The sequence below is a fragment of the Triplophysa rosa genome, linkage group LG11, assembly GCF_024868665.1.
Source record: "Triplophysa rosa linkage group LG11, Trosa_1v2, whole genome shotgun sequence".
Lineage (NCBI taxonomy): Eukaryota > Metazoa > Chordata > Actinopteri > Cypriniformes > Nemacheilidae > Triplophysa > Triplophysa rosa.
In genome coordinates this window covers 19,734,635-19,762,398 of record NC_079900.1, presented here as the reverse complement: position 1 = coordinate 19,762,398, position 27,764 = coordinate 19,734,635, and the positions used below count along the sequence as shown (strand labels likewise).

The 27,764-nt window shown below is 38.5% G+C and overlaps 1 protein-coding gene and 1 long non-coding RNA gene across 4 annotated transcripts in view; one reads left to right on the top strand and one right to left on the bottom strand.

Moving 5' to 3' along the window:
- LOC130562076 (uncharacterized) overlaps positions 1–27,764 on the top strand; it is a 167,673-nt gene that overhangs the window by 65,231 nt on the left and 74,678 nt on the right. The gene's annotated exons all lie outside the window — the stretch shown is intronic.
- Positions 15,287–27,764, bottom strand: part of olfm2a (olfactomedin 2a) — an 84,409-nt gene continuing 71,931 nt past the window's right edge. For both annotated transcript variants that reach the window (XM_057346880.1, XM_057346879.1), the window contains exons 5-6: positions 26,487–26,593; positions 15,287–16,227 (exon numbers count right to left, since the gene is read on the bottom strand). In XM_057346880.1, the coding sequence (XP_057202863.1) occupies positions 15,553–16,227; positions 26,487–26,593 (782 nt within the window). In that variant the 3' untranslated portion in view covers positions 15,287–15,552. The remainder of the gene's footprint in view (positions 16,228–26,486; positions 26,594–27,764) is intronic.

Sequence of the window (27,764 nt, the reverse complement as noted above, 5' to 3'; positions counted from 1 at the left end):
TCTGAATACCGCAGTCATCAAGCATCTATCCACCATCTATCCACATGCATGTTTTTGGAGGCGTGGTTTTAGAGAGGAGGGGGCGTGTCTCATTTATTGGTTTAGTCTAGAGGAAGTTCAAGAATTGCTGACATCGCTTACAACACCTTTTCTCGCTGTCCTCAAGTCAAATGTTTCTCTTTATTCTCCCTATCTGTTCTTTCTCTGCCCTATTGCTTGTGTTCCTTCATTGCACTTTCACTGGATGTCCACCGCTCTGCTTCATTCTCTCCCTCATGCCCGTTGGCCCCAGCATCCGAGAGTAAACATTGAGTGTGTAATTGCTCCCTGTGGCCTTCTGTTTTAGTAGTAATTGCTCTAACGATTGCAAACTGTGCTTCAGCTGTCCCAAACCAGCAGCAACTGTCCAAGGTCACCTGAAGACAAACAAGGGATGCAGACTCGCATAAACAATACAAAAATGTATTAATAGGCTACTAATGTACAATAATGTTTAAAGGGGACGTTAATATGTTGATGTTGTGATTAAAGGCACGCATAAAGCGGCAGATGAGGGCAATTATATATTGTGTCAATATTTAGTTGTGTGCATGCAGTACAGTAACTGAATTGGAAAAGTTGAAACATGCCTGGTAACAAAGTGACTATGGAAAGTACACTCTACAAAATGCTGGGTTATTTTCAACCCAGTATTTTTAGAGTGTATTTGGGTTGTCACGATACCATGAACATATTTTACAATACCATACCAGCAGAAGTATCACGATACCAAGTGGTATTTAATAATCGAATCTTCCTAACAAACTTTCCCAATTCTGAATACTTTTTTTATTAAATGTGTAACCTGGCTATATGAAAACCTTAAGTCAATCATACAAATGGCATGAAGCAACCTGCATAAAAAATACTGTAGTATACATTTGTATTTACTATAGTAAACTGTAGTTTACTCAGTATTACTACACTTATTTAAAGGTACAGTTTGTAACAGTTTTGCAGTAAAATATCCCACAACCACTAGGCCAGTGTTATATATTTTGTTCAGCTGAGTACTTACAATATCTCAAATATTTCCAACTACTTGTAAATCGGAAATTTCTAAACAGTGACACGGGGCTGTGCAGTCGCCTGTCAATGGCGTCATATCCGCGTTTCCGCATTTACTGATGTAGAAACCGCATGACAACAGTGTCGTGGACAAATGCGGAAGTAGTATCTAGCGTCTAGCAAGTCACAAGCTTGTTTCGAGCAGTCACTTATTTATGGACCACAATTATACGCAACATTTATAAAACTTTATTACATTACCTCATCCGCTAACATGATTTCTCATTCCCGTCTGATTGATGGCCATCAGTGGTGGAGTTGAAGACAACAGATCCCATCATTCCACGCTCCACAGCATCATCAAGCAACGGCATTGTTGTTGTTTTGATCGTGCGCCCTCTAGCAACGGTTTTTATAAATGGTAGCTTTAATGTACACTACAGTATTTTGTAGTATAAGGCTATCTATAGTAATTGGATAAACTGTAAAAAATACTGTAGTATACTTTAGAGGGGAGGTCTGATGGAATTTCACTTCTTTAAATTTAGTTAGTGAGTATATTAGCTGTTTGAGCATAAACAACATCTGCCAAATCGCAACGTTCAAAGTTTACAGAAAAGGGAAGATATTTTCTTTAACAGAAATCACTTTTTAAAGACAACAATGAGTGCGTTTACATGCACAGTCTTACTCCGACTCAGTTGATTTATTCAAGAACGAAGCACTTGTCTTTATGAATGACTCTTCGATGACACTGAATCGTTCAAAACACAGATTCATTTTGGAAGAAATCACTTTATTCAGAAAAACACAATTGTTCAGCTCTATATAGAACTATTTAAATTGGCGAAATAACGCAAAAATAGTAGCATTTTGTTTGTTGTATACTGTATAACATCAATCACTCTTGCCAGTGTGGTGTTAGTAAAACTCTTGCTCCTGTCCTTCTTCACAGCAATTTTTTTGCTTGTTTCATTCTTCTGGAACATTACTTATGGTACTATGAGTATTTTTCAACTTTAGCCTCGCAATGGTACCGTAACACAGGTAGATTGTGTTACCCCAGGGTGTATTTTAATATCAAACTTCATTTAGTAAATTAGCTGCTAAAACAATGCAGGAGCAAATCAAGAATACTCCGCAGTCGAAACTCATTCTTTGTTAATCCCCCTTGAGTATTATTATTCCAAGATTTGATGCCACTAATCTGACAAATTTTGGTAAATCTAGTAATTACATCCTTCTCAAAGCACTCACTGATTGAGTTCTGATATAAACCTATGCACCCGGATGCGAGCCAATCAAATTAGATCTTGCCCAAGTGCCTTCGTTTTCTGTCCGCTAGATGCATCAGATGGTCGGTGGGGGCGTGCCGTCCGAGGCTCCTAACATCCATAACACAACATATGCTGGTGATTAGCCATGCTGTAATTTTCAGTAGGGAGACAAATTATAAATGGCACCAGTTGGGACCTCCGTGTGGCCAGTCCCACGACTAGACCTGTTGCTTTAAATGCTGTTTGATCTTTCTCATCGTTGTGTCCCGAAACCCTTTTATCACTCTGTCGACAGTGAAGAGCCTGGGAAATGGGCTCTCGCAGACAGACCTACACCATCTCTCAGTGAAGTCTGGAAAATAACTGTCTGAGAGTGGGCGAAAGCGGGACGTGAGTGGAATCCCTGCCTGATTCAGAGACCTGAAACGGGACCCCAAGGGGTCCTGCGTGACCCGTCGTTGGCATGCCCCACACTGGAGAGATGACTGCTAGCGTGCGTACGTTGCAATGACAGGCTATACGCCGCAGTGCCGACTCTCCTGGTGACACCGGCTAGCTGTGGTGAATGCAAAATTGATATGGGCTCATTGAAATGCACAAACAAGAGGCTAGCTCGACAGCGCCAGCAGCTTGTTTAGAGGAAATTAATTTAATAACAAGATCAGTACGCCACTGTGATTGTGGCCTCGCCCCAATTTCCATATTAATGAATGCGAGCGCATGAAGTGTTTCGGGGAGGGTTGGAGGTGGTGGGGTTACCTATTACCTTTTCGTTTCCCGTAGCGGTTTTGTTTGTTCAGGACAATCTATCTCATGATGCACTGATGAAACAACATGGGGAGACACCGCAATGCAATGTAAGCACAATCCTCTGCATCTCTGCATACCAACAACATCATATAGATTCTGTATACAGTACTTTAAATTCCAAGTAGCACTTATAAATCTGCAGACGCTCTTGTCTTTGAACGTACGTTCTGATGTATTATGTATAGTGAGGCGAATTGACACTTTGAGTCCATAGACATAATAAAGATTTATGTGATGCTGGAGAGAGAATCTCTTTTCAGTCAGCTCGCATTTAAACAGCAGAAATGCAAAAGGACTATTGTATGAATTTGCAGTTTTTGCGGCGGTCCCAGAGGTCAGTCCCTCTCACGTCTGTCTGAATTCACAAATTAGTTGTGTTGCTTTTAAACATTATCTTTGCTTTTCTCTTTCTTCGTCCCTCCTCTCTGCCTGTGGCTGCAGTTGTCCAGACTGTCTTTTTCTAATCTGCTCTCCAGCAGGTCTCTCATTTATCTGGCGTGAGAGAGAAAACTCTGTTTCAAGTGAACTGTGACTGCTCCGAATCCTCGGGCAGAGAGAACAGCTCCATCAAACTGAAACACGCAGCGTTCTCATCAAGGCCATTTGTTTGAGAGCTCCAGATCTTTCGCCAGACGCTTAAACTGATGGGACGTGACTCAATTCAAGCACGGGTACGGGTACCAAAAGTTTGGGGAAAGTCTTTTTCCCATTCAAACGCATCAACCAATATGTATATGCAAAAGACCTATGTGTTTCCAAACGCTCTTGTGTTCATTTATTAAACATTTGTTGTAATGCGATGATGTTTAAAGTAGGGATGCACTGATACCGTTTTTTAAAGAACGAGTAACGATATTTTTTTCTGGTACTTGCCGATACCAAGACCAATAGCGATGCCTGTACCTGTATTTTTTCTTTGTGAGGTGGCAATTTTCCGAGCACAACACACTGAAACTTTTAACTCTGCCTCAAAACATCAAAACACATTATGAAAAAAGACACTTATGTGCTTGTCACAAACTTTCAAGGTACAAATTTCAGGCAGTTCTGTGAGTTATCGGTTTTTGGTATCAGTGTATATGAGTACGAGTACATGAGCTTGGCATCAGACCCAATACCGATACCGGTGCATCCCTACTTTAAAGTCACCATTTAAAGGGGTCATATGGCGCGAACACGTGTTTTTCTGTGTCTTTGGTGTGTTATAAGTTGCCCATGCATGTATTAGACATGTAAAATTGCAAAATGAAAGTGTGGGAACAAAAGATGCATTCTATGTAAAAGCGAATGCTCACCCAGACCTGCCTGAAACGCCTCGTGTAACCACACCCCCACAAATCTACCTCAGTTCGTGGTATGATTTGACTAAGACCACCCAAATGCTTTGGAACCTGATGTTCCAATTATGGCAAGAGGCGTTACATTTCCGTCACACGCTTGCAGTATTCGACCAATCACTACGCACTGGTTAACTGGCCAATCATAGCACATCTCGCTTTTCAGAGCGATGAGCTTTGTAAAAAATCAGCGTGTTTCAGAGAGGCGGAGCAATGAGGAGATACAAACATGCACGGTATGTGAAAATACAGCGTTTTTTAACCTTAAATCGTGTATACACATTGCATTACATCTAAAACAAACCATAATATTTGTTTTAGCCGTGTCATATATCACCCCTTTAAATAAAAAATGACAATAGTTTTTGATGGAATATTGCAGTGTTTATTATAAATGATTTATTTGTGCAGGTCATTTTAAAATTTACACAGTGTTGCAGTGATTATTATAAATGATTTATCCGTGCACACCATTATTTTTTTTTTTCATTCATTTGCACTTGTAATCTTTAATCAAAAACGTTAAGCTCCTCTCCCCCTCTCAACAACAACTCTTTACCACAAGACGTCAGCAACAAAAAAGAGGTAGGGCTATACTGACTGTCCAATGGCCACGCATTTTTAGCCCTCCCCTTAAACAACAAACCAATCCAAAAGGGATGGGCAAAATAAAGCCCCGCCCTACTTCTTTTTCTAATTTTAGAAGCCGTTTCACTTGGAGACACGTCACGATACGGAAAAGAAGTCAATCGCAACTTCCGTTTCGTGGTGACTTTAAGCCTAGCCCTACAGTTTTTCCTCACTCAAATACAGTTTACCACGTTTAAAGTCAACAGGAGTAAACACCTTTTTATTTGTGCTTTATCTGCTTTGACTCTTTGAAACAGAAAAATGAAAGAAAAAAAGATTTTATTTCGTTCATCAGGAATTGTGTCAGAACAGGTCAATTTAATGTGGTTGGAGAGGAGGTGTTGGAAGATAAGAGAGCTTGGTGATGAGTAATTTCTTCTTTAGCATAGTAAGTTATTACATTTTGATAAAAGATGACAAAGACAAACTAATGAATTATTCACAATGAGACGAGGAAATGTATTAAGAATCTGAATTGACTTCATTTTTATCTCATGTTGACTTTAAATTAGGGCTGTCAAACGATTAATCGTGATTAATCGCATCCAGAATAAAGGTTTGTGTTTACATAACATATGTCTATGTACTGTGCATATTCATTTTGTATTTATGAATACAAACGCATACACATGAATACATATTTAGCAAATATTTACATGTATTTATTTATATTTACCAATAATTTAAATGATATATAAATGTTTATTAATTTTTAGATTTTTCTTAAATATATGCATGGATGTGTATGTGTTTATAAATACAAAATGATTATGCACAGTACACAGATATACAGTATATTATGTAAACACAAACTTTTATTCTGGATGCGATTAATCGCGATTAATCTTTTGACAGCCCTACTTTAAATCCATTCCACAGAATCCCTTTAAAAATGTTAGCCGGTTTTACCCGGGTCTAGGAGACACTATTTTTCCTAGTTAAGAGCTAGAAATGTAGTTTTGTACTCTGGTTTGTGCAGGTTAGTTTGTGCCGTTGTGTCCAGCCCACACCTACGCACACTCCCACAGCAACACGAGCACAGATGGCACACTCGAGGGTTTCTGTAAGAAAACAGGCAGTCCATCAGAAAACAGATTTCCCACTGAGAGACAAACAGCGAGAGGAGAGCATGGGAAATTCAATCGTTGACAGTATGAAGTCCGCTCACAAATATAATACAGCTGTTGCTCTGACTAGAATCTGAGCGTGTGAGAGAGAAATAGAGGTAATGCTGTCTGAGATGGCCACGGGAGGATTATGGATATTCCATTTGTGATGCTCAGGTCCTGCTTCTGCTTTAACAACATTGACTTTGCAGCTTGGTTGAGCAGTTGGATTCCTATTACACCTGGATGTCTACACTGCAGCTACACCATTCTTACCCGATAACTACACCAGGGACAATATGGCAGTTTCTTTTTCTTTACTGCTGGGTATCTTTGTTCCACCTGCTACACTTGTTCTCTGCCTGTTGGATCCGTTCTGTAATGACCCAGTAACCCTAACCACCTGTACACCTTCATGACCGTACAGCCTTGTACTCCTGCTGCATCGATTTTAAGACGTTACAATGACGTCAAATCGGATTTTGCAGCAACCTTATGTTATTAAACCTCCCTTAAAGCTTTATTGTCTCTGCGGAGTGAACCGTGTCCAGACAGAAGGGTTATGAAGACAAATGACCTGTGGTTTCACAGCATCATACTTCTGCTTTATTGTCTTTCACAAATCAGCAAGTAATAAAATTAGAGCTTGGAGTACCAATCAATGACTGGAAAAAAATACAATTACAGGACCAGTTACCAAGTGGAGTCTCGCGGGACGCGAGGAAGGGAACGAAAACTTCTTCCTACCGCTTCCGTTCTGTCTGTCCTCTTTACACCGTTTCCTTTTACGTGGGAACAGCTGTCTAAAGTTTGGAGCGAGCAGGAATTAATTTGAGTCTGGATTGCTTCTTGTTCTGTTGCTAGGCGATAGAGAAAGATTGAGTTAACTTCTTTGGATGGTTTGTCGGTGTTGCATAATTGCCACTCAATACTTCAGCTTTATTGAGTAAAGAGGTGAAAACGAATGGGGAAAGAGCAGTTGTTATTGAAGTAATGTGTTTCAGTAGTAAGGGAGCACCTAAAATAATGTGTGGGGCTGATAAATGTTCTGGGGAGTATTGACCTTAGATGAGGATGTGCACTGGGTTCAAAATGAACTTTATTCCACAGTAAGTGAAATTAGAAAATGTTCTGGTCATAAATATTTCCTAGCTGTAATAACACTGTATTTCACAGAATACACTCCTGTTTTAGTGTGATTCCTAGTGAACACAAATATCTACAGTACATAAATGTCTATCTTTAATGTGTTCAATCTTAACAAATACAATACATATACTGCTCGAAAATGCAGAGACTGCTCCAAATGTGCCTTTAATCAGCATTTCTAAATGTATTGTGTCCATTCTAATAGGCCTATCTGTTGAATTTTAACCAAAACGAACCTCAAAAATGATACAGTCACACAGCAGCAATGTGAAAGACTGAATGCAAAGATGCATGAAAACTGTGATTGAAAATAAGAGTTATCCCATCAAATATTCATTTTTTACTTTTCTTAAATACAGTACATGAAAAAGTTAGTATTTTAAAATGAGTATGTACTTGTTTTCTTTGCAGTATTCAAGGTCTGAAAACATTTCCTCTTTTGTTATTTTGTCCAGTTTGTGCATTCACCTTATGCAAAAAAAAAAATGTTTTATGCATTTGGCAGATGATTTATCCAAATCGACTTGCATTGCATTATACTATACATTTGTTTCTGACTATGTGCAATCGCCTGGGATCGAACCCATGACCTTGGCGTCGCAAGTGCCATGCTCTTACCACTGAGCCACAGGAAAGCCAAGAATTACTGTTAGTAATTTGTAAAAAGCCACTTCAAAAGTCTTCTTTCTGATTATTTTGTTTTGGTTGCCTAACAATAAAAACGTGGGCTTCTAGAGTTATGACAAAAAATGTTCTTTAAACTTCTGGTGGTACAATTTCCAATAAGGTACCAATCAAAATATGTGCTAAAGGCTTGACCTTTTCTTTGTTCACATTGCTTGCATATAAATTAGCCACCTTGTAAAATAGTTACGAATTCCCTGTAATCAAAGATGGGTAGATTACTTATAAATTGTAATCAGTAACTGATTACAGATTACGTGACATAATTTGTAGTCAGTAACGTAATCTCTCAGATTACACACTTTTGGTAACGTAATTGGACTACTTTTGGATTACATTTAGATTACATTCGACTTGAATCTTATTTGATGTTACATATATTGAAGCAGGAAAATTGTGTACTATTTTGACAGATACAACGAGGAAAAATATTCCATTCTCTATCACCAACAAGAGCCTCAACATCAAGTACAGTACGTACAAAATACTAACACTGATATAACTTGCTGTTTGTTTACTGATAGTAACACTCATTGGCGTATCCAGGGGTGGGACAATGAGCGCACTTGCCCACTCTAAAAGATGATTGGCCCCCCCAGTGTGCCCCCACCCCTCAAATTGCCTGCCAAATGTTGATCACAAATTCAAATCATATTAATCGGATTTTGTTTGTATAAGTAACACGGTAAGTTTATACTCTACTTTTTACTGCACATCATGCTGTGAGCTACAGCGAACGTGTTCTTCCATTCCACAGGGGTGGTGCAACTTTTCAATTTTTTTCCATGCAAGCATGTGCTAGGCTAGACGGATGTGTTTTACCGTTCGCGCGCGTCGCCTGAACAGCAGCTGACTGTACTACAAGTAGCCTATAGCAATTGCAAATTCGCATTACATTGTTTTAAATACATTCAGGAACAGATCCCTTCAGAAAAGCGATTGTGCCGCATATAACATAACATTTATATAGTAACTGTTTCTTTGAAATGATGAGCAATGAGGGTTCAGTCAGTGGAGGAAGAGGACTGACAATTATATACGATCGCTTTCCCTCACACGTCCAATTTAAGCGTATAACATGCTGGGTGTTTGTGGTTTTATTATTGTTGTATAATATGTTGGGTAGAAAAAACAGACATTTGCACAGAAAACCTGCATACGCCTCTCATTTAAATGTGAAATATGTAAATCGCAAAGGATATTAAAATTGTGCGCAGCTGAACAGTTTCAGATCTATGCCTTGTAAACAATGTCGAATTTCACTAATAAAAGAGAGCACCTGGCAAGATCCAAGTCCTTTACGAGAGGCAAGAATGACGTTTATTATAAAAAATTGAGAAAAAAATTGAACTAAAAAAATGGGAAAATCACTGAACTGTAAGCAACTTACTGTCATTTCGTGAATAATATGTAATACTGATTACGAGAATTTAAAATGTAGTTTACTCTAATTACAAGTACTTCATTTTTGTAATCTGATTATGTAATCCAGATTACATGTAATCCGTTACTCTGGATGTAATATAGGCCTACATAATGCATGAATGGGAGATAAAATTACAAAATGTATCTTTTTCATGTTAGGGTTTTTTGTCCACACCGGCCACGATGGTGATACGCGACAAGCTACAATGTATTTTATTTTAGCAACGGTTATTTTTAAATGTCACATGACACAGTGTAACTCTCAATGTGGCAACTGCTTATGTTATACTAAACAGTATGTTGTAATTGCCCAAATGTTTACCAGCCAGCTGACCTGTATCTTATTTTACCGTAACTGTGTTTCATCTACACACGGTAACCACCAAATTGAATTTATACTTGCACGTCTCATAACTGTTAACCCTTGATGCGTGTTGTGTGCCTGAGAAGAGAAGGTGTGAATCACCGAGAGATGGTCATTTTACAGTAATAAATGGTGTTACACTACTGAGGAAGGCAGGACCGGTGGCTATTTTAATTGGCTGTGTATTAAACAGCTGTCATGCTCACCGTATGGGCTGTAAGTCTTAATTAAACTGCAGTGAATTCTGGGGTGTCCACAGCCTCGCCACAGAGAAGCCTGCACAAACACCCACGCGTTAACAAACAGGCTCTCTCTATATCACATCCTCTCCGTCCCCTATAAAGACATTCAGTGGGATGCTAACAGACAGCTTTGCTTTTGTCATTGAAAGTTTTCTGTTTTCCCAGCGCGCTAGTCTGCATGAATAGCAGTGAGACGATGCAATGGAGGTGGTTAAAGACTCATGTTTTATTCAGCAGGGATGCCTGCTGATTTGAGACACTCAAATAAGAGATGTGACTGAGTTAATGTTGTTCCACCTGCAATCAAGATTCACACAGCCGGGACGTGTGTATGTGTATGTGCGTGAAGGAGAAATTCAGAGAGTTTGAGGCGTATGGAAGCATATTGGTTGCTATTTTCAATTTGAAATGCAATCCGCAAAATGGCAATGCAGTGTGTAAAATGACAGTGCAATTGTGTATTTAAATATACATTTGAAATAACATATGTACAACATTAAGTGCACAATGAAAATAAAAATTGAATTATATCAATTACATTTATCAGTTCCTACACTAGTTTTAATATGTTATTTAAATAGATATTTTTAATGCTCTTTAAGTTGCAAAATTAAAATGAAAATGCATTCCCCGGATTGATTATATATGTTTAAGAAGGTCAAGCAAAACTGTAGCAAAATGAAAATTCTAATGTTATTTTCCGTAAATGCAGTAACATTAACTGGCTGAACATTTGGGATTGCATTTTCATTTTCATTTACACACAGCGCGTTGGGTGTTGCAAAATTCGAGCTGGCCACGCCCCCTCCCCGGTACAGCGTCATTGTGTGAGGGCGGAGCCAGCATCACTCGTTACATGTGTTGTTTTGAGGTGCTGAAAACACGTACGACTGCAGAGATGATAAAAGCGTTAAATCGCTTACACACACACGTTTTCAACATAAACACATTCAGTATTTGTTGTCTTAGTCAATATCTTAACATAATCATTCAGAAACTGTTTTTGTGGCGCAACGTTTCCGTAACTTCAGGAATCGAGTTACAGTGGATCTGTCACGGCCCAAACTGCAGCATCCGGATGAATAAGAAACTAAGGTTAATTTTCGTAAGGGCAGATCTCCACTTTGGCAATGTTTATGTATATTTGTGCATAATCTCTCCCCTTACACTGCCTCCAGCACGAAAGTAGCACAGTACAGACAGGTGTGTTAGTAGCACAGTACAGACAGGTGTTTTTTCACGTGGATGGATCGCGTTTGTGTTGTACAGATGCAGTGTAACTTGATAACTGAAGTTACTGAAGAGTGGTCTCACAAAACGACCATTTCTGAACTATTGTGAAGATATTGTGACAATAATCAAAATACTGAATGTGTTCATGATGAAAACGCGTATGAGAAAGTCAATTTATAGTGATTATGAGACATTTAACAGGCGAGTTCACCGCTTGATAAGGCAGAGAATTCTCTACGAGATGTTCTAGCAATGTAGCTACTAGTTCTATCGTCTACAGACATGTAATAATCTTAAAAAAACATGCAAGTAATTTTTGTCTTTGTGCTCTAATTCGTGTGCATGCGATTAAATGTTTTTATCAGATCTGCAGCTGCGCATCCATGCACGTAACGAGTGATGCGGGCTCCGCCTTCACACAATGACGCTGTACCGGGGAGGGGGCGTGGCCAGCTCGAAATGCATTTTCAAGTCCACATTGAATTTTGCAACACCCAACGCGCTGTGTGCAAATTAAAATGAAAATGCAATCCCAAATGTTCAACCTGTTAATGTTAATGCATTTAGGGAAAATAACATTAGAATTTTCATTTTGCTACAGTTTTGCTTGACTTTCTTAAACATATATAATCAATCCGGGGAATGCATTTTCATTTTAATTTCGCAACTTAAAGAGCATTAAAATATCCATTTAAATAACATATTAAAACTAGTGTAGGAACTGACAAATGTAATTGATATAATTTAATTTTTATTTTCATTGTGCACTTAATGTTGTACATATGTTATTTCAAATGTATATTTAAATACACAATTGCACTGTCATTTTACATACTGCATTGCCATTTTGCGGATTGCATTTCAAATTGAAAATAGCAACCAATATGCTTCCATAGAGGTGGAGCTTACTTGAGATTTCTTTTGCTTGGCTTTGGAACATTGCTGCATTCTCAGCACGGGTTCTATTTGTAGTTCCCTCATTGCATCAAAGCTCTAATTCCCTGTATGTTTACAAATGAAACGATTATCTAGGGCTCTCTGCCAGCTTTAGACGTCTGACACATATCCGATTATTTTTCATTTATGTGCTCATTATTAGAACGTATCCGTGAGGCTTGTGTGAGGCTTTGCAGCAGGAGTCTGCAGAACTCGCAGAGGAGGACCTGAAAGGAGACAGTGGCATCTGTAAATTCTTGTGGAGTCTGCTGAACTTGCATTGTTCTCTCCTTCCCCTCTGTCTGACTTTATTTAGGGTCTGACTGTACTAACTGCATCTTTGTTGTGGCTTTTAAAGGAATAGTTCATTTGAAGTCTGTCATAATTTACTCGTGTGTCGTTCCAAACCCGCGTGACTTTCTTCAGTGAAAAACGAGGCGAAACGGAATAATTTTGCCGGTAGTTTTTACAATGGTCTTTTAGTGAATGGGACTGAGAAGCTTTTAAAGCAAACAAAAGCAGAATAAAATTTCAAGTAGGCCTATTTTAGATAGACTCCGTGAGACTTTATTATGTGAAGAACCTGAGCAGTGTGATTCACGAATGGCTGCTTTTGTAAACTGGATGAACCTGTATTGTTTGAAAAGATCTGCTTCATTCACAAAACAGAAATCAATCCTTCTCTCTTTAACGTGTCAAGTAGTGCTTAAACAGATGTCAAGATGCTGGTGTAGGTGTGCCAAGACGTTTACATTTTACTACACAAAGCTATTGCTTGGCTTTAGAAAACTAAGAATATAGTGCGATTTGTTCGCTATGTCCAGTTTTTTTGATGACCAGCTTACATCATCTTTTAAAAGTGACCTGTATCTGATAACTGCATTTACACTATACAGTACTACATTTATACAATAAAGTATACAAGCTTGAAGAACAGTTCGCCCAAAAATGAAAATTCTGTCATCATTTATTCACCCTCGAGGTGTTCCAAATCTGAATCATTTTTTTGTTTGTTGTGATGAACATAGAGAAAGATATTTGGAAGAATGCTTGTAACCAAACAGTTCTTGGCCACCATTGACTGCCATTTAATATTTTGAATGATGTTATCCAAACAAAATAACCAAACCAAATTGACTCGCATTGGTTTTGTCTCCATACAATCAAAGTCAATGGGTACCGCCGCTGTTCGGTTACCAGCATTGTGTTCTGCAGAAGAAAGAAAGTCATACAGGTTGGAAATGACAAGATGATGATGACAGAATTTTCATTTTTGGGTCACTTTAATGAGTAGCAATGGTTTTGAAATCTTGCCATAAGGAATTGGAATAGGAAGAGAGGCCAGTGTATTTATACTAAGTTTAGAAGTTTTTCTTTTTGTGTTTGCAGGTTTGAAACGATGTGGGAAAGCAAATGATAAAACAACTTTATAGTTCTTTATAGGTGTTATAACATACGATTTTTGTGTATTTTTAGTCCCCTGCGATGTTAGCCGCACCAAAATGGGGTGATGATTTAGTTTAGGAATTTCATTTGATGCTTGTGCTTCAGTTTCAGTAATTTAGTTTGACCATTTCTACCTTCTATTATATTGAGTCTGATATAGTTTGCTCTGCTCCCTCCTTTTAATAACAACCTCTTTGCAAAGCTTGCATTACAATGTAACAGTTTCACAAAAAAGAAAGTGTTCGGGTCAGAACAAAATCAACCCCAAGCCATTCTTTTCTAATGCTCTTCAGAAGGATACATAGTGTGGCACAACTCGAATCTGTGCATGTTTAGATGACTTCCTCTTTTTACAGATTCTTATCCAAAAATCTGATATTTTTAAGAACTGTATTTTTAGCCCACTCCATCCTTATTATCTCCCAGCGGTTAGCCAGACCAAGTTGCTTAACATGAAATAGGCTCAGTCATGTGTTAGTTGTCTTTTAATTGACACCAGAAGTCCAAGCATTACATAACCATTTCTTTTTATATTTTAGTTTCACTTAATTATACTTCTGCCATGACAATTTGACTTCTGAAAGCAATTTTTACCAAACATATGTAACAACACTGTCTGTATCCAGCAGTGTTGGGTGTAACTAGTTACTAAGTAATGAGTTACTGTAATTTTATTCCCTTGAAAAAGTAAAGTAAGGGATTGCTCTTAGTTTCTGTAGTTTGTCTGTAGTTAGATTACATCAGAAGTAACTAATTAAATTAAATACATTGTGTAATATGTGTGTGTAATAGTGGAATTGACAAATTCAAAGTCTAACTTTAAAATCTGTGCTTTAATGTATAATTCTCACATTTGTAATACTTTGGTCAGTTAATAATACTTTATGTAGTTTTATATTATGTGTTTGAATGAATTAAAAGAGCCGTTTCATGTCTATCCTTCAATCACTTAACTAATCAAGGTTGATGTAGGATATAGAAAGTAATCAGTAATAAGTAATGAAATACTTTTTGGAGAGAGTCATTTGTACAGTAATCTAATTACACTATTGAATATGTCATTAGTAACTAGTAATTAATTACTTTTTCAGAGTAACTTACCCAACACTGGTATCCAGTTTGGTTTTGTTAAAGTAAAAATATGAATGAAGCATTCATCGGAGTTGATTGTACAGTTCAGCACTCATATACTGTACACACGTTCAACCTGCTGCTATTTCAAGTGAAATAAAAACACATCTAACAGATTGTAAATGGCAAGCGCAAACAAACAGCAACAACAACATCAGGAGGCATTGCCGTAGCCCAGGGCCTCATCTGTCTGACTGAAGGCTGTTACGTTTTTATTCATCCTTCATCTCTCCTCCACTGATACCTCACCTTTCTGCCCTTCATGACACTGAGCTCCGTCTGACTGACATCTCTCCGCAGGACGGCTTGGACTCACTTCCGAGAGCAGTCGGCTCTAGTTCGCTTATAGCTGGAATTCAGAGAAGGGCTTAGCTTAACGTGTTTCAACCAACAAACATGTACAGAAGATCTCCACACAACACAGCTATCAGTCACCACAGGCCTTTGAAATGAAAGCAAAACTCTGAGAAAAGGTAAAGTTAGATGTTTATTTACTTCTTTTTTTCCACAAATAAAAACAAAGTACTCATGCTGAATCATCACAGGAAAGAAAATGAAGGCTCGGTCCACATAGCTGTACCAATTTAGATTAATAATAGCACTCTATGAATTTTGGAATGCAGTAAAAAAGTCTAAGCTTTAGTCACGTCCTCCTCCACTTGTGTGTGTGTGTGGGCTTTTGTGTGTGTGTGTTCGTTTGTGTGTGAGCAGATGCATTTTCGAGGTCCGCGCAACCTAGTCCTCTGCGGTTTTGATGACCTGGAACAACGTGACGTTGTAGAGGACTTGATGTCCGTTGTTCCAAGTGTACAGCACTCTTTCCCGGGGGTTGTAGTCCATCATGGAGATGTGGGAGTATTGGTTATGGAAGGGAATGTCCGTGTACTCGTAGGTTGAGGTGTTGGTGTAATACGCAAAGTAGATCTTGGCACCAGCGAGGTGGGAGTTGGTGACGTAGAGCGTGCCGCAGATCATGAACGACTCGCCGGCACTGCGTTTGGGAAAGCCCGTGTCCCACGTCTGTAGCACTTCCAGGCTCTGCGGCTCCAGACGGCTGATGACGATGTTGCCCGCGTTGGGAATGGTGGTGTAGACGGCCCACAGGCCGTTCTCGTCGGCCATGAGGTCGATGTCGGACGATCCGCCCCAGGAATAGGGGAAGGTGTTGTTGTAGCCTGCGCCGCTGAGGCTGCGCTGCACCAGGACGCTTCGCGATCTGAAGTGATATTTGATGAGGATGTTACTCTGGTATTTGTTGTAGTAGAGCGAGCCGTTGTAGACCACGTGACCTGTGCCGGCCCATGGGTGGGGCAGGAGATGCTGCACGAAGTTCTGGCCCTTCATGAAGTCATTCATCGTGCGGTACTCCAGAACCCGACGACCCTTGAAGTAACCGTCCATTGACCATACCTGAGACATGGAGAGTAAAAACAGAGATGGGTCATTTTTAAGATGCATTGCGATTCTGATGCGAAATATTTTCGAAATAATTAAATGTAATGTATATGCCAACAGTTACCATATGAGGTTATCTTATTTGAAAACGTTGCTTTTAACATACATTTTCTAAACCCGTCTTTCATTCTGTTCTTTCAAAATCAGCAAATGAGCAAGTGAAGATTCACAGCTCTAGTAGATATTTCTCTTAATGCAGTTGAGGTTGGAATCTGCTATTTGAAATGCATGGAAGGGATTCATAAGGAAGAGAAGGATTCTCAATTCAGACACTTAATCCTAATTAATTGAAGCGTGGTTCTTCATAATAATGGTGTGAAAATGAACAAGATTGCTAACAGGATGGAAATAAAGAACTAAAGAGAGCCATTGCTCAGTGAGGCATTGAGATGTGTTTTACCTGAGAGTCAACCTGATGATAAATTTCACATTTAGTTAACCATCATGTGATACATTTTAGATCACTCGTTGCTAATGTGAAATCCAGTTTAAAGTTGTATTATCTAATTATGAGATTAGGAGCAAAAAATGATGAAAATAGGTAATGTGTGTTTGCTGTTGTAAATTATGCAGTAGAATTTAACACTGTTGTCCTTCTGAAATTGCGTATCTCCATATTTTGCGATTTTATTTTTGGCCATAAATCATTATTATTAGTCACCCTTTATGTTTGTCACTGGGTTTTGCAAACATCTAACCAATAAAAACTGTTGAAAAGTGCTCGTCAACATGGACAACACAGTATTTAAACATTTAAACAGCACAGTCTTTTCCATTTCCTGAAAAACAGCGAATTTGGACATCCAAGGTTTCGGAAGGACAGTGACGTTATGATAGATTAATATAGAGTACTCAAATATGTATTTATAATGTATAATATAATAATGTATGTAATTATAATGTATTTTACAAAAATAAAAAAATAGTTGGCTTCCTAAACGTTGATTTGAATCTTTGCCAATGGCCTTAAGACAATATCAAAGATATTACAGTGATAGTTCACCCAAAAATAAAAATTCTGTCATCATTTACTCACTCTCTTGTCAATTTAAACCTGTATGACTTACTTCTTCTGCAAAACACAAAAGAAGGTATTTTGAAGAATGTTGGTAGCCCATCACGAAGATATTTTAACAATGTTTTTTTTCACATTACGTAAGATGATTTTATGTAGAAAACATAAAAAAATGTTTTTAGCTGGGTTTTCACAGACAGGGTCACATATTTGTGCATGTTTTATGCTGCTGTCCAACCAAAAATGTTACTTCCTGGAGGAAGAACTGGGGACACACAAAAAAGATGAAAAAAAAACGCCTGTTATGTTTTTCGTGGACATGGAACCAACACCAGTTCAAACCAAAGAAGTGAAATCATTAAAGATTCATCCCTGCGTGACTCTGTGATGACAGTAAAAGAATATAAATTCATCTTTATAAATTGTGATTTTAAAGGGGTCATATGGCGGAAATACGTGTTTGTACCTGTACCTTGTACCTGTCAGTACCATATTTGGAACCTGATGTTCCAAATATGGTAAGAGGCGTTACATTTCCGTCACACGCTTGCAGTATTCGACCAATCACTATGCACTGGTTAACTGGCCAATCATAGCACACCTCACTTTTCAGAGCGACGAGCTTTGTAAAAAATCAGCACGTTTCAGAGAGGCGGAGCAAAGAGGAGATACAAACATGCACGGTATGTGGAAAATACAGCGTTTTTATTACTTTAAATGGTGTATAGACATTGCGTTACATCTAAAACAAACAATAATATTCATTTTAGCCGTGCAATATGACTTTGATCTAACATATTAAGACTACATTACTTGGATATTAAACTACCCTGTAAAGCACGAATGACCCAGATGTAAAATGCATGATGGATAGAAATGAATGAAGCACCATCCGAATGAAGAAATAGCAATGAAAGTGAGAGCATAAAGAGCGATAATAGTACACTACATCAAACAATACGCCATCTCCTGACAGAGTGACAGCTGAGTCTTTCTTCCTGTGTAACCAGCGGTGACTCTCCCCGTGCACAGCGTGTGTGTGTGTGTGTGTGTGTGTGTGTGTGTGTGTGTGTGTGTGTGTGTGTCAGATCTATTGATCTCCTCTCTGTGTGGAAGAGGAAAAGCTGCATGTGCTTTGCACTCGGCTTCAGCAAACGTTCCCTGCCCTTTCCCACTCCACATTCACAGGAAATCAATCCGGTTAGCAGCTTTCCATCTCTCTCCTCCTCTCTCATGTAACTGGAGTATCCGTCATGCGCACGACATCCATGCGACGCCCATATCTTTACAGAGCCGTGCGCACACACTGTCTGTATGAAGTAATCCTAATGAAACCTCAGACGCTATCTTATTTAGGATGGTTATTATGTTCTCGCTGCCGTATAATGAAGGCCCTCGGAGGATTTTAACGCGCCTATGCTATATTTTTCCTCCTCCCTCTCTCCCTCCCTTCTGCAGTTTCACTGCCTCTTCCCTCCATTTCTCATTCCACAGAGAGATGCACTGAATGGTTTTATTTTTAGGCTACTGTGCGGCTGCATTTCGACTGGAGTGGAGGCGAGCAGGTGACTTATGGACAGGCAGGATAATTGGAACATTAAGTATAGCATTTCCTTTGTCGGCTAAATGGGTCCCTGTAGAGCACAGAGTCGAGCTGTGGTCACATTGCGGTCGCCTCATATCGGCCTATGTGGAAGCTCTGTTTGAATGGCTCTTTCTGCATGCATGTGTGAGACTCCAAAGGCAATCTGCCGACCGACCGTCTGCCTGATTGATATGATTGTTGACTCGATTGCTATGGTGTACTTTTGTCAATATACTTGATTGGTTATTGATATTACATGTAATGCGCAAATTCGTATAGTACAGTACACTGTAATGGCTATATATGTTTGGAGTGTACAAGCAAAAAACACTGAATCAAGTGACGTTACCTCAACTACAGTCTGCAGGCTGCAGTCTGGCAGCAACAATATTTTCCTGCATTTGGCAGACGCTTTTATCCAAAGTACCAGTGCATTACAAGATTTTGACATTTTATCAGTATGTGTGCTCTCCAGGGATCGAACTTACTGTAAGACCCCCGAGCTGCGAACAAAATGCTCTATTAGATAAGATAATGTACAGGCGAACAGATATATGATTTTATAGTTTTTATTATTTAACTAAATATTTTAGGGCTGCAGCTATCGATTATTTTAGTAATAGAGTATTCTACAAATTTTTCCATCGATTAATCGGGTACTCGGATATTAAGTACTTTTTCTTTATTAAAGAGCAATACTAAATATACAAGAGAAAATAACTAATTTGTTTCCTTTTTAGAACAATTCAAGTTTTTATTGCTGAAATTGCATGCATTAATATCTGTGAAAACTAAACCCATTTAGTACATTCCATTGCCATATTAAATCCAAAATGCAATATAATACAAATATATAAATAAAAACATTAATAAAAATAGAAAGAATAATTTCAAAGGTTAACAACTAACTTCAGCTTATGCATGATGCATTTAGTTTATATAAATTAGTTTGTTTCTTTTTTTGCTATTAAATAGTAATATATATGTTAGCCTATGATTTTTATTTTGGCAGGTTGTCGGAAGATGCTTATTTTTAGTATGCCTGTTTCTTCACTCTAGGGCTGTCACGATTATTAAATAATCGTCTCATCGTGATTGTTTGACCTCATTGCGATGGTTTCAGATCATTGCAATTATTGCACATCTCATCTGCATTTGCATATTGCATATTTTATTGTATACAGTATATTGTAACTAAAGCATGGTAATACTTGGAAAATGTACCACCACAACACAATCACTTTAAAAAAAAAACTAAAGCATATACCATCAAAATAACCTGCAGTATAATTTCATATTATTTCAGTGTGAAAACCGGCCTACCAAAATCTCATTAACATAGAAGTCAACTTTTATTTAGAGATCGACCGATTGCAATTTTCTTTGCCGATTCCGATTTTCTATCCACAAACTATAGTTGACTGTATACTGTATATAAAACCATATTAACTTTTCTTCAATACACATTTTTTTTATTTTCATTGAATAAATGATTGAACATTACAATTTCCCCAAATTTCCCTAAATTTAGTTCTCCAAGCTGCATTAAATTACAGAATCTTCTCTTTCCCAAACAACTCTTAAATTGAAGAACTCTGTGACTGAAAAGAAGTACAAATAATAAAATATAACTAAACATGTCACTTAATTGACCTTTTTCATTTTTGTACTCATCTCACAAAAGTCTAAGATAACAATAAAATACTTCAACTTTATTCTCGTCTGTTTCCGTTTATGAAACTAACATTGCTTTATTTCATTTTTTCTGAAATGTAAAATAAATTGTCTTTATCTTGGGTCTGTTGTATTAAAAGAAGTGGGTTGATTTTTGCTGCAACTTCAATAAAAAAGTTAAAAATCTTATGAGTGAATTCTACTCTAAAGATGTATATGTATTTGCAGTTTTTTGTGTTAGTAAAGAACTCAATCAGATATATATCACATATATTGGTTGATTTATTCATTTTTTTATATTTTGGATTTTTAAAAACAAGTAGAAGTCATGTTGAATGTCATTTTACCTAGGTGAAATGACCACAGTTTTAACGTAAGACAAGCAATCAGGTTGAGTGGAATTTACGTTTGTTTTACACAGAGTGAACGACTTCAACATGAGTTTAGCATGTGTCAGAGTTTAGCGTCACTGTTAGCATACATACCCCATGTATACGGAGCAGCGAGAGATGAACTACAGTCTGTACAGTACATGGTGCGCGTGCAGTCAGCGGATATGAGAGATGTGCATCAGTCAGCAGAGACTCGCAGTCCGGTGGACACACATGCGAGTATAAACGAGCCGTGAAAGACAGGCTGTGCGCGCGCACGTTTACAAGTTTACTTGCGGCTTTGAGTGTACTGACGGCTGTGACGTTCTTGCCCGCATCACGGGAAACAGAAGATCGGCTTGGAATCGGCGAGACGTGAGACTGACCGGCCAGTCACCGGTCCGGCCGATCATACGAAAAACTGGCCGATTCCGATCTCTGGCCGGTAAATCGGTGCACCTCTACTTTTATTGTAGTCTTGCAAGTGAGAAAAAAACAGATTTTTTGTATTCGAATTACTCGAGGAATCGTTTCAGCCCTAATATATTTTATTATATATTCATCTTTTTTTGCATGAAATCACCCTCCATAATGTAAAAAACATTGCGTGAAAATACTTCATATGTTTAATATTGACAAAGACCACGTCAATGATTGAAATCAATGTTTGTTTAGTCAACTTTCAGTATTTTTGTGTATAATAATTCAACTGTGTCAAAATCAATTTCTGTATTAAACATCTGAATACCGTATGACTGTGCATTAGAATAGATTATAGCATAGATTTTGAGATAAACACCTGTTTTTGTCATTTATGACTTTTAGGCCCGGTTTCACAGACGAGGCTCAAGGCTAGTCCCAGACTAAAATTAATGTGTGACATGTCTTAACTGAATATAACTTGGCCAGAAATATCTTAAAATTAGGGCTGTCAATCGATTAAAATATTTAATCGCGATTAATTGCATGATTGTAATGAGTTAACTCGTGATTAATCGCAATTTAATCGCACATTTTCATCCGTTATAAATGTACCTTACATGAATACTTTTCAAGTTTTTAATACTCTAATTAACATGGGCATGGACAAATATTGATGCTTTATGTAAATGTATATTGTTTATTATTAGTGAAACCATACTCAACATAGAGCATGAAGACTAGACATGTTTCAAGGGTCATAGATGTTTTTCAAAGAACTTGTACATGTCTATTAAACACATGAAAAAAAACAGGAAAAACACAGGTTCCCATTACTTCTTTCTTTGCACTGAGCTATTTACTTACACAAGCATGTTTACATTTCGCAACTGTGATAGCTCGGTGGAGGCTGTGTGCAGTGCAAGGCATATGCTCGAACGGAAGCTGCCTGGCCGCGGCAATCATGTTGCGTGCACTATCGGTGGTCAGTGGGCTAATTTTGAATTCAATATTCCACTGTCTGGCTACCTGCAGAAAGTGCTCAGCGCAAACGTCAGCATAGTGCCTCTCGTCTGTCTTCATGACGGTCAAAGCGTACGACCGTAGTTTCCAGTGTGTGTCAAAATAATGAGCCGTGACCCCCAGGTAGCTATGGTTACTGAGGGAAGTCCAGTAATCTCTGGTGAGCGCAACCGAGTTTGTCTGTCTTATCGCCTCCTCGACTTTCGCTTTCTCCTCTTCGTAAGAGTCGTGAATCTTGCTTGTAACAGTGGCTCTCGAAGGTAGTTAATATGTGTAATCGTTAGATGCGATGCGAATAATTTCAAGTAGACCCTCGTCCTCCACTACATTAACTGGCCTACATGCTGTAGCCACCCATTTAGCTCTCGATGTGGTGAGTCTGTTGCTTGTGGAGTTGTCCATCCATCTCTGCTGAAAACAATCTAGTGTGGTCTGCCGCGAGGAGGAGAGCTCTCTGCGTCAGTTGTGTGCTTCGCCATCAAGTGATATTTTAAACCCGACGTGCTGCGGTGATAACTTATTCACATCGACAATAAATGCAGATCACTTTAGTCTTGTCGACAGAACCATCAGACATCGTTTTATATATGAATTTTACGTTCAGAAGACCTATTTATTTCTCCATTTCTGTTTGCTGCTGCATCGTTTACTTTCTCAAACTACGGGCAAGGCCAAGGCTCAAACAGAAAATGTGCGCTGCGTTAATCGCACGTTAATAAAATTAGTGCCGTTAAAAGGAATTTGCGTTAACGTGTTATTAACACGTTAATTTTGACAGCCCTACTTAAAATATATCAGTTACATTGATTTGTCTCAAGATGCACACCAGTAATGTATTCTTATAAGCCATTTTTATAAAAGCGACATAAATATCTTAATTCAACTGAGGCAAGGCCTGGCTTAAACTAAAACGTGTCTTGAAACCGGGTCCTAATCTCATAATTAGATTTTGAGACTTTAGCCTGGATTTCACAGACAGGGACAGTACCTTCAAAAGTTTAGGGTCACATTCCTTGTTAATAATAGTAAACAGCTGTAAGAACAAAACAATAAAATAACACAAATGTTATGCTGTTGAAAACAACAACAACAAAAATAAACCATGTTTTAGTCGCAATTTGCGGGTGGGACATGTGTAGAAATTAAGAAATAAAAAAATTAAGAAATGCTTGCCGGGGGTGTGTATTGTTTAGGGGCCATTAACATCTAAAAGTCGAGGAAAACGCAGGCGCTTTCTCACCATCTCCCGTTGCTCACACTCTATTTATTTTTGCAGAAGACAGAGAGTCGCGACTCCAGAAACGCGGCCAGAATGCAATGCGTGCATCATCCACGTTCGCGCGCTTACTTGTGCATCCAGTGTCCAAGCACACAAACGCATAAACCAACGAACAAGTGACAGTTTTAGTCATAGGAATAAACTGTTTTTTAAGTGTAATTTTTGCACCGCAACAGTCAAGTGACCTTCCGCAAACGACAGGTTGGGAACCACATACTGTGAGAGCTGGAGTCAAAAAGCGGAGTAGGCAATGGACGGACCGCCCACCAGGCACGTGCACAGATAGGGCTCAACCTGTGCAGAGCACATGCCCTTATACTCCGAAATGCCCTTTTATGGTGGTGTATTTTTTCATTAAATCAGTGCTATTGGTCACCCTTTACGTCTGTCTGCCTGTTTTACAAATATTAAGCCAATGAAAGGTTAAAAAGAGCTTGTGACTAAATCTTGTTGGATACACTCAAACTGTCAGTAAAACCTCATGGCTCCACCCCCTCTGTCACTGAACTGCAGTTTAATGTTGTCATTAAATAAAGGTCTTGTTGTTTGAACAAGTACAGCGTTTTCTTTACGCAAGAAACATTGTCTAAAATGTTCATTTTTATGTAATTGAGGTCTGAGACATTTGGGACCGGAGAGAGAGGGCTAGCATTTGCGTACACAATAGCCTGTACACACAGTAGCATTTCATCTTTTATAAATTAGATTTTGGCCAAATGTATTTTACAACAGGAAAACTGAGCACCCATATACAACAACGTTGTAACCTGTTGATTAAAACGGTGATGTCGGTGTTTGTATGATGACGGACAAAGAGCACATTTGCACACATTCGCTGGTCAAAAACCCTGTAACGTTAAAGGCGGGGTAACCGATTTCCGAATTACGCTTTAGACAACTTAGTCGGGCCGAGTACCAACACAACCTTGTAGCCAATCAGCAGTAAGGTGCACAGGACGGACATGAGCCGAGTGCTGACGAAAGCGACAGATGGGGGTAGGGGTGTGTTTGTTTTGGTGATTTGAACATCAGCAAAGGCTAAGAGAAATCGGACACCCCACCTTTAACTGCATTTGAGTTTGAGCCACTGAGTGATCCTCGTCACCTTGGTAAAATATATCGAAGACATTTATTTTTTAATTTATGATTGATGATACACTTCATTTGTTAATAAATCGTATTGTATGATCGCATGGTTAATTCATGTTCACGCTGTAAAAACTTGGATTTGGAAGTGACTTGAACGAGCTTTTTTATATGTAAACAAAACTTGTAATATGTACGATTTCGCCATGTGATGGGTTTTCCCAAATGGCATCACCTTTTCAGAATAACGCTTTAAAAATATTTAACGCAATTTTCTGTCATCCTTCTAGCGTTACATTATACAATCATGCTCTTATTCATGTAAAAGCCTTTAAACCATTTAGGCGTGATTTTAAACGGTTGCTTTGACGCGCACAGTATAGAGACAGCTAGCTGCGACACAACGCAATGCTACAACGGTCCCGTCTAGTGTAGCCTATACACCTTATATATACACGGGCTAAAGGATGTGTCACTGATCTCTGTCAGAATGTGTCAGACAGCGCACCAGTATTACATTCTCCTTTGTGCATGAATGAACAAAAACACTCAAGATTATGCCTTAAAGCACAGTTTGTTTAGTATTTTTGTAAGCACAAAGCAAATTGGGGAACGCATCAGATCTGTGCAGAGCGTCAGCTCTTAAAGGGGCCGCAATCTTAAACTTGCTGCTGTGACTCCTGTCACTAATGTTAATCTAAGAACAAAAGAAAAGAAGAAATGATTGTGTTTTTTGTAGCTTTCATGAGTATTCTTCTGTATTTAACTTAGAATATAGCAGTAAAGACTGGAAAGTGTTTGAGAACTTCATTCGATTTCTGTATATTTTCTACCTGTTCGACTCTGTTATTAACAGTGAGTAAATCTAAAGCTTTTGAGACTGTTATTTTGTTTGATTTAATTTGTCATAAAGATGTGACCAATAAAGGGGGGGTGCCCTTTTTCAGTTTCAGCACATGTCCCTCAAAAGTTCCGGCCCTGCCGCCCACTATATGATAAATATTCCAAATGTGTTATTACAGAAACAACTTATTAAAGTATTTATTGTTTTTGTCTCCACCACTTTCAAAACAAAGTTACGCCACTGGTATATTCAGTGTTGTCACAGTTTGCGTAGAATTCTAGAAATGTTCTGAGGTTTCACCCTGGGATCAGATTTCCATTTATTCGGGCCTGCTTTATTATTCATTTCAAGTCACGAATTTCAAAAACATTAAATTTTGTTCTCTAATGAGAATTGTTTTTCTTGGTGAAAAAAATAGTCATATAAGAAATGAAACCGCTAAATACTGCTAAACCAGCCTTAGATGGTTCAAGCTGGTCTTACTGGTCTCTCAGCCGGGCTGAGCTGGTGCTTAGCTGGAAAGTCTTCATCACCAAGACTGTCAAGTGCCTGTAGAGCTGTGTAATTACTGGCAGTGATTGGTGACATAGCCGCATAAACAAGTTGTTAATATCCGACCCCCTGTTGGAGTGATTAATATGAGGGCTGTGCCTCTGACAGGCAAAGTAAGATTTAAGGAAAGGATGCAGTGATGGAGCAAAAGAGTGTGAGCATGACAGAGGGGAAAGAAGGGAGGAAGATAATATGGGGGAAGAACAATTTATCAGTGACTCAGCTCTCTGAATGCTGAGGGGCAGCATCACTGTACCGAAACACTGACTCAGTCACGTTATGTGTGCGTGTGTCTCCAGGGAGAGGCAGCTCATCATCGCTGTGACAGTGATGGAGTGATAGTGTTGTGGCGCGTCTGTTCATACCCTATTATCAGAGCTGGGGATCATTGTGTCAGTCATCCAGGAGCCGAACCTTGACCCTGAGGCGCGGACAGTGATGGGGTTACTGACGCCTGTTAGCTTTCCACAACCTGGTAATAAAACACAAAGGTGTGTTTAATGGAAGTCTTCAACACGGCTCAACGGAGCTCTGATGAACCAGTCAGCATAAATTGCAGAAAGCGAAACAGTGCAGAAGGACTATCTGTTAAATCACCGTTTTGAATTTTCTTGTAAAGTCATCAGTTTCGCCTTTGATAGAACACGTGTTTGCTTCATCACGCATATGAAAGGCGATCACTCTTTAAGCCGCTTGAACTTTGGGTTTTCCGAACACGGTATGAGTCTAGCTGGCTTTTAACGTTGGAACCGAAATGGCTTATTTAATTAGACTGCAAGCACATTTTGATTTAATTGAGTCTAACGTGGTCTCTGCAACCATCTAACATCATCTAGTTTACTTCTGCTTTTTCCACTTAACAGTAAATTACTGCAGTGGCTAAGAAACATGCCAAAGGAGTCTTGCGCTAGAAATTCAATAGGTCAAATTTCTGATTTTTTTTGGAATAGGTCATTTCCTGGTTGGCAGTAATGTTGGTTTGTTGCAGCATATTCCTGGTTATTAAATTAGGTATTTAGCTGATGCTTTTATCCAAAGCAATTTACAGTATAACGAGAGCATTTTATCAATGTGAGATAGTGGTTGACCAATATGTGTTATTTAAAGAGCAGATTGGATTGATGGCCAATATAATGCCAGTGTATAATGGAAGCGTATATATCGAGTAAAGGTCTTTGCACATACACTGCGTTCCAAATTATTATGCAAATGATATCTTTCTCTGGTTTTCCTAATTTGTCGATGCAAATGACAGTCAGTATAATTTTCAAGTAATCAACAGTTAGGGTACATTTGGAATTTTATTGAACAAACCTCCCACTGACAACAGTATTTATTTAAAAAATGAAAAACTCAAAATGCACTGTTCCAAATTATTATGCACAACAGAGTTTGAAAACATTTCATAGGTTGTAAAAAACTGAAAATGGTCATTTGTTGAATTTGCAGCATTAGGAGGTCATATTTACTGAAATCAAAAGCTATTTCAATCAAAAACATCCTAACAGGGCAAGTTACATGTTAACATAGGACCCCTTCTTTGATATCACCTTCACAATTCTTGCATCCATTGAACTTGTGAGTTTTTGGATAGTTTCTGATTGAATTTCTTTGCAGGATGTCAGAATAGCCTCCCAGAGCTG